Genomic DNA, 8,770 nt, shown 5'->3' with positions numbered 1-8,770 from the left:
AGCATACTAAATTATTTAGACAAAACAAAAAAATAGTTTTGTTGTATAATTTAATTAAAATAAACATAATGAGTTATTATTGTATTTATTATTAGTCAAGAATTATAAACATAGATAATATAATAATAATTATTTATTTATTTAGTGGGATATTTGTTTCTCAATTCATTCACTCTTAGCTTTTGCAAATCTATGGAAATGCTTCTATTTCTGCTCAATGCTCAATGTAGTTAATGTTGCAGGTTTTCATCTGTTAGGTTTGAGCGTGATTGATGTTTGATGAATTTCATTTTCAAAAAAAAACGATTAACAGATGTAAACTCATCTAAAAGCACTCGCAACTTTTTGTGCCAGATTTCTCAAATTGAAAAAATTTTCTTTTGTGATGTAATAAAACAATATTTTTGATGGTAGGTGTCACGTCATCTCACCATCTACCGGAAGTAAATATTTCGTACCATCGAAAAACCGGCTAGTGAGCAATCTATAGTATTTATAATCAATGATATTAAGTATCTAATTATCAAGCACTATTTATTTATGTACATTATTTATATTTTTACATGCAGCACAATAATTGTATGCAATATTCTTCCTTTCATATTTCTTCATCCGAAAATTGTATTTTTCCTTTGCTAATAAATACATTACTTTGTACATAAAGTGCAACAGTGTGTTTAAGATTACGCACAAGTCAATTTCCTTTGCACTAGAAGATATCATTTAAAAAAAAGGTGGGCAAGTGAGTGTTGCTCTGCTGTACAGTAGGTTAAAAGTGGGTCACTGATAGATGGGTGATAGATGGTGTTAAATTTGAATTCAATGATTTGTTATCATTGTATAAGAAATACGATTCTGAGGGAAGACGGTCAACCTATGATATTACTAAGTATATTTGATGATATTATTGTGAATAAAGTGACTTATACTCTGTTCTTCGAGAGAAAAAGCTGCGGCCCGACGAAAATCGGTTTGTTCTGCGCATCTACTCGCATCACCCACCCATAACTGCCGACAGGAGTCGCTAGCATCGGCGTCGGTCGCCACGAATACCAGGCATCTTGGAAGGGGAAATAGAGCCTCGACAGCGGTCAGTCTGCATGCGCAGAACCAGCGTGTTCTCTCGGCAAACAGAGTATATTTACCTATTTATGCAAAACCTTGTTTTAACATTTTATAAATTTTTAACTACAATAATCATTTTTCAATTTTTAATTTGATAAATTTTGTCAAAATTTGATCATTAAATACTCATAAAAAAAAATTGTGTCAATGCATTTTTAATATTTTTTAACTGATATAGTAACAATTTATCAGAAGCCTTGTACTAAATTTTCACGCTTTATGACCCAACAGCTCAAACCTTGTTAAATACTTTAAAAATATTTTATGGTGTATAGAAAAAGCTTATATAAACATTCAGTAAAAATTGCATCTACGGTCATTTATTCTAGAATTACACCAAAATCCAAAATCGATTTTGAGTAAAAATTTCATTTTTCACTTAATTTTTTTTAGGTTTTCACGGTGCTTTTGAAAACTAACCTAACCTAACTACTGAGAATTGTAAATGTTGATCTTGCAAATGCACCAGCTAGATTCACTTTCCAATCAAACAAGATACTAAAGTTAAAAATTGATATACAAATAATTTGACAATTTATCGAGTAGACTAAAAAAATATTTTAATTTAAAAAAAACACTTGTAAAATCAATATATTCATTTCGGAATCTAAAATATAAAACATATTTTAAATATTTAAGTGCATATTTATTTTGAGATTTATAAGAATCTAAAATTTATACTAGAATTCCTTTACCCAACTTACTTAATGTTTAAAAATATTATATAATTTGAAGTTTGAACTTACTCTGATAAAATTTGTTTAAATGATGAACCTGATCCTCTATGGCCAATATCTAATGGAACATCATTACTTTTCCAGTCTGTCAATCTCAATTGTTCTAAAGTACATTTGATATCTTTTGTTGGTTTAATAATTAAATAATCAACTGTAATTATAAACATAAAAACATTTTAATACTAAAATAGTCAACATTTAGGAACATATTAATTAATTTACTTTTAAGTTCTCCTATTGGCTTATGACGAACACTAGTAATTGGAGATATAACTATTCCATTGCTATATTTCATATTACTTGGTAGAATGTGAGTGAATCCAATATGGAAAGGAGGTTCATCAGAAGATTCTTTATGTAGATACAAATCAAAAAGATATCCCTGCAAAAGTATTAGCATAATATAAGCTAATTGTCATTAACTAACATAAATTAAATATTAACTTTTAAAACAATATACTTACAACACAACTGAAATTGTACATTTTTGTTTGAAATAAATGAAAAGTATTTTCTTGTACAGTAGTACCAAACTGATTTTGATGCTTAAAAGTATGACCTCCAGGAATATCCTAAAATTATTTATAAAATCTATTAATAATAATACAGCAATTACATACACATATATATTCAAAAACTGCGTTAATTGTAAATTTAAGGATTTGATTAAATTAATAAAGGAGTAACGTTAGACAAGATTTTTAATTTATACTGATGCGTAATATGTGAACGTGTTGTAAATTTGTATGAGCGATTCTAATACCAAGAAAGTTCTTACACATGCTTTTTTGTAAAAATATAAATCAAATTAATCTATAGAAGACTTTAAAAATATACAAAATATATACTAGCTGGATTACATAGAGATAATTAAACTGAGATGAGCAATGCACCTGTGGGGGGGATAATAATAAGTAACTATTTTTCTTACGTGACCTTATTTCAAGCAGAAATAAACAAATATTGCAGTTATAATTTTAATACTAATGGGTAAGCTACTCTAAAATAACTGATTCAATATATTATCTTCCTTGAATTGTCAAAATCAGTTAATTAATGTTTTTGATTCTTTAAGCTTCTTCACTTTGCCTTTAATATTTATTTATTTATTAATATACAATATACATATAATATTTAATATACAGTTGCTATTCCCTGTGACTTATTTTCCTTAGAATAATAATAATAAGGTCTTAAGACCTGTGTGGAAAATGTGGTACCAATTGGACATAACCTTTGAATTTGCTTATGCGTCATTTAGATACAACCTGACTAATATCTATATTAGCCGAAAATCTATTATAATCAATATACCTATCATTTACGTTTTACTTCAGTTGAAATACTCTCAATTGTTTTTTTTATTAAATTTGGTTGGGTACTTTCGTATATATATAAACCTCAATTATATACTTTGCCTCTGATATATAAAAGTTGTTAATCAATTTTAAATTTATATAGAATAGCTTTAGTAGCCTAAATAATAGGCAATAACAAAATACAATACAATACAATACAAAATATTCCATCAGATTATAATATATTTTATATTATCGGTCAAGACAAGAAATTGAACAATCATAACAGAGCAACAGAATAATTATAAGCATAAACATATATATGTTTAATAAACTGAGTCTTCAAGGTTCTGATCAAAGTGATTTTAAATATTAGTTTAAAAGTTTGAGTACATAATTTAATACTTAAAATAAAAACCATTCATTTTTTTAATAATGTTTCAGTGGTAAATGAAAGATCACCCATGTTATAAATCTATAAAAATCTTTTAAATCTAAATCTCAAAGTATATCTAGTTTATAGGTTAATTTTTAGTCTACGGAAGCATTAAAAAATATATTTACCACACATTCTACATATGGCCATCCAAAATGTTTCTCAATATAATCAGTCCCTTGTGAGCTTGAATCTTCATGTATGAAACTACTTGTGTTAGGAGATGCGTCCTCAAAATCAGCTGACAGTTTAGACAAAGGTACAGGTGTCATTTTAACACTAACTGAACTCTAAAAAAATGTTAAATAATATTCTTAGTATGCAAACTTTAATCTAATATATATAATAATTTCCATACCATTTTACTTTGTAGTTTAGAGTTCCAGAATGTAATAGGAGTATCAAATAATTTAAACTGAATAGCACATTCTGTAGTCAAAAAACCCTTGCTGATATGTTTTTTATCATTCATACCATACATATCACTTTGGAATGCACTATCACTGCTTGATATTTGGGTTTCTAAGATTAATATATTTATTATTATATTATTTTACTAGGCTCTTTATTATAATTAACATACCATCTTGTACACGTCTAGGTTCCTGTTGAGACTCCCATGAATGAACAAAAATATGTCTTTGTTTAACAAATTCCCCGTCAGGTTCTACAATATATGCCATGAAATAACGAAAGAATATTTCTTTATCTGGTGGCAAATGTGTAGACCCAGTCCAAATACAGTATTTTCGACTAAAACAACATACATCAAATTATATTAATTAAAACAATACAATATAATATTACATAATGTTTTAATATAAAGAAGAATATATAATTAAATGTAATCATACATGGTTAATGATTAAATATCTTACAAAATACACATTTATAAAAAATAAAGTTACTTAATAAGTAATTACAGTTTCAGTAACAATTATAAACTATTACTTGTAGTGTATTTTCCTGAACTTAAAAAAATGTAATATAGTTTTTCTATAGTTAAATATTATATGAAGAACTACATATTTACACAATACTTTATAAAAAATAAGCATGACAAAATAAATAGTTCATTTTTGGATTATTTGCTGAAAATAGCAGGCTAGACATGGCCTAGAGGTTGCAGTTTGGATCTTTTGGATTGAAGTACCCCATAGAAGTATTTAAGACACAAATAAATTCAGTGTGTGTACCTATTATGGTGTTGATATATATTGAGAAATATATAACATACCTACAGTTGATATTTATCGATTATAACATTTGTAATAGAGATCAGATTTAAAGTTTAAAATGTATGTAAATATTTTGTAGTTTGTGTAATGGTTAATAATCTCAACCATAAAATTGTTGCAGAAAATAAACCTATAAAAATTGTTTGATTTGTTTTATAAGACTTTTTCAAAAAAAAAAAATATTTAAATACTAAATTCAAAATCAAAATGCTTAATATTGAAATATTACAAATTATGCACATAAATTAAAAAGTTAAATATGCACAACAAAAGTCTGAACTCATTGTATTATAAAAAATTTCTTAACCTTTTCACTGCTACACTATTTACTCTTTGCAACCTGTGTATGCTACATAAAATACAAATTATTTATAATATACATGTAATGTTGAATTACTTGTCACACATTGATAAGTCTTTAAAATACAGTTAGATATATAAATGTTTCTATATTTTTATTCTTAAACATAGTCAAATGTGGTCCACCTAAAGAGTTGCTTGTACCAATACTAGTATATTTAGTTATGATGTGGGAATTTTAGTACATTAAATATTTTAAATTACCAAAACTAAAATTACAAATTTATAATTTAACCATAATATACTATGATGAATAGTCTATATATTTGTCAGTGAAAACAGAATACACTGTATAATTAAATTATACATGTTACTCAATACCCTAATAACATATTTTAGAATTCTGTTTACGGGACATAAAACTAGACTATTGGATCATCAATCTCCCTCAGACATAATACTAAAATATTTATAGGGTACTGAGTAATGTAGGTAACTGAATTATATAATGTACCCAGTTTTTACGGACATATGGTATAGTATATTACAAAGATTCGCAACTGTCGTGCCGCAGCACAAAAGTGTGCCATGTATTTTTTGTTTTATCGTGTATAGTTTTAATAGCTTGTTTTAGAATTAAATAATAAAAGTTTAAATTTAAAAGTTATACGTAAATATGCAAATAATTATTTATGTTTTGGATTTAGGCGGAATGACAAGGTAGGTATTGACTGTCATTTACTTGTTTTTATCGTCGAAAAATAATATGGATTTATTTTTTTGCGTACCATGAAAATTTATCATAAAATAAAATTTTCCGTTAAGTAAAATAGGTTGGGAACCCCTGGTATATTATATATTAAATATAAATAATAACTTCACAAAATAAATTTATAATTAGTTAACTTTTAATACTACTGTTGTACTCCCGAAGTTAAATTTGACTCTTAAATTATAAATATTAAAGAAAATCCATTCAAAACTAAAAATACTAAAGTGAAAATGTAACTATTTAATTTTTAAAGAGATAATTAAAATATTAAATGTTGACACGATTATTATTTGGTATCAGTATTTTGATGATCATAATCAACTTACTTTTTTCTTATACGTATCACATTTGTGTTATTTAGAACAAATGCCTCGTTTGCTTCCCAATTACCTAGGGCTGGGCAGTTACCAGATACACAAATATGTTGCCCAGTTATTGTTTCAGCTTCAACAGTGAATGTCTTGAGGATTAATAGCTTGTCCATTTCTTTAGATGATCTCGGCACTGTATGAAAATTTGTATCTGATGAATGTATCTCTTTGGCGTTTTCTTGGTCTTCTTCATACCATTGTTGCATATTATCTAATATCTAAATGTTCAACAAAATTGAAATACACAAAATGCGTTTAATATTAATAACTAACGTTTGTTTTAAATAATGTCCATAACACATTAAAATACTTCTTATATGATTTAAATTATTTTGTTTAAGCTATTAAAGTAAAATACTAATAGTGAATACCTAGGTATCAATAATTAGGAGGACAACATTTAAAGCTTATAATACCTATGTAGGTAATTGATAATATAATACTTAATCCTAATATAAATTACCACTATTAGGTATATTAAATAAGAGCAATAAATTAAAAATTATTGTATTTAATTAGTAGAATTAAATTTGTTTCCTAATGGGGGGGGGGGGGGGAGATTGAAAATAAAATCCTATGCTTAATTAATTTTAACTTCTTATACATACTATTTATAAAATGCTATAGGTATAAGTCTTAACACGGCGTCAAAATGACAGCACTTTTTTGACACCTTGAATAAAACATAAATTTTACATTTCAATCATACCTATATCTATTATAAATATTATAAATTAATATACTATGATAATATTCTGAACAAATTAAGAAACTTGGCTGCCAAGGGTTTATTTGAAACTTCAATTACCCTCCATGATACTCCAAATAGGTAGAACATTCCTAGTTTTTTTTTTTTTAATATTATCCATTTGATGTATAAGAAAGTAACTTTCAATAACTATAATAATATTATATGAATTGTAAAAATTCTATGAAATAATTATTTGTTTTGATAAAATTAATAAAAATGTATGAAATGTTTTTTTAATATTAAAAAATATAACGCAGTCGAAGAAACCACGATGCAACTAATGACGTAATATACACTGGCGTGACTAACGTTAAGTTAGTAAATATTTAAAAAAATGTTAACAGTAATAAAATATATGCGCATGTACACAACATTTTAACCATGTCAATCAGTTTTAATAATTAATCTTGAGGTGTTTTATGTTAGGTATTGTTGGAGTTTTTAAATTCTAAAACACTAAAAATACAATATCTAAATTATAAATAATACTATAGTAAATAAGAATTTTCCTTGAATGATATTTGCGATGTACAATATAAATACGTAGTAATAGTTCATTCCAAAAAACTAGGATGACGCTGCTCTATTTATCTACTCCCCTGCCCACTGTGGACAAGGAAAGCAGTACACAATTTAAAATGCCATAAACAAAAAATAATATACGTCAAACAGCGTCGTCTTTGTCTTTACCGTTACCTCGGAACAATGGTCAGGCCCAAATGATCGAATGAATTCGTTATACTACCGCCGTCGGTGAGTTTACGAAAATGGATGAAAAATGACGGACACAAAAACGACCAGTCCCTCGAGCCGTTTGGCCAGTATTTTTGTATGAAAAAATAAACGGAAAATGGTACCTCCGGCCTCCGCCTTCCCAGTGCGAAACTTCTCAGTCTCGTTCGTCTTCACCGTCACGATTTGCCGACGACTTCGAAAAGGAGGGAATGGGCGACACCCGCGCTTGACCGAATGATGCGCACGTCGTTGACGTTGTCGTTGTCGTCGTCGGCCGATAACCCGGCACGCGCGGATCTTATCGCGCGAGCGTTGAGATTCGGTGGTACTGCCAGAGACCCGAGACGACACTTGGGTAACACACCAATACACCGTCAAGATGGAACAGTCGCGGAATAGCGTTGAATGTTGGCGGTATGAATCGAGACGACTACGAATATATGAACGCGAGTACAGACAGTTGTCTTAATTTTCTATATAATTTTCTATGCTGTACAGTCGTACGCGATAATAGGTACTTCACGTAATCACGTATCTTCACAATAATTGTTATCATCATTCCCGTTATCGTGATCGCGCTTATTTCACGAATGGATAATAGCAGGAAAAATGTCTCACTGTCCATGACGTCATTATGCCGGTTATCATTTTACCATTGTTGATAATTATTATTGGAAGTAATGTACTTTAGATTAAACCTAACCAGCATGACATCTGTCCCCCGCGTCTTGTGGTTTTTGCTTAATATAGAACAAAAATACAGCATTTAGGTATTATGTATTCATGTAAACAGTTCAATAATCAATAGTAGTTTGTTTGCAGTTTGCACTTCGTTGTTGCAGTTTTTTTTCTAATAGTTAGTAATTATTATTAATATGTATCGTTGTGAATTTTGTGAATCGACGTATGTGTCAGAATCTGGGTTTTATAAACACTGACGTACTAAACATAGTGAATTAATTTCTCTACAAAAAGCTAAAAGTGTAACATACTTTTGTGATAGTTGT

The 8,770-nt window shown here is 28.0% G+C and overlaps 1 protein-coding gene across 4 annotated transcripts in view; it reads right to left on the bottom strand.

The window, feature by feature from the left end:
* LOC100159211 (glycerophosphocholine phosphodiesterase GPCPD1) overlaps nt 1-8,260 on the bottom strand; it is a 41,374-nt gene extending 33,114 nt beyond the window's left edge. The window contains exons 1-9 of one of the 4 annotated variants that reach the window (XM_029485930.1): nt 7,021-7,156; nt 6,886-6,950; nt 6,233-6,495; nt 4,180-4,349; nt 3,955-4,118; nt 3,725-3,886; nt 2,327-2,434; nt 2,085-2,244; nt 1,872-2,013 (exon numbers count right to left, since the gene is read on the bottom strand). In XM_029485930.1, the coding sequence (XP_029341790.1) occupies nt 1,872-2,013; nt 2,085-2,244; nt 2,327-2,434; nt 3,725-3,886; nt 3,955-4,118; nt 4,180-4,349; nt 6,233-6,483 (1,157 nt within the window). In that variant the 5' untranslated portion in view covers nt 6,484-6,495; nt 6,886-6,950; nt 7,021-7,156. Of the gene's footprint in view, nt 1-1,871; nt 2,014-2,084; nt 2,245-2,326; nt 2,435-3,724; nt 3,887-3,954; nt 4,119-4,179; nt 4,350-6,232; nt 6,496-6,885; nt 6,951-7,020; nt 7,157-7,718 lie in introns of those variants that run through there. The other 3 variants (XM_029485929.1, XM_029485927.1, XM_029485928.1) reach the window with 3 other exon arrangements.
* Nucleotides 8,261-8,770: the final 510 nt, after the last annotated feature.

This window comes from Acyrthosiphon pisum, chromosome X, assembly GCF_005508785.2.
Source record: "Acyrthosiphon pisum isolate AL4f chromosome X, pea_aphid_22Mar2018_4r6ur, whole genome shotgun sequence".
NCBI lineage: Eukaryota > Metazoa > Arthropoda > Insecta > Hemiptera > Aphididae > Acyrthosiphon > Acyrthosiphon pisum.
This window is presented reverse-complemented; position numbering and strand designations above follow the sequence as displayed.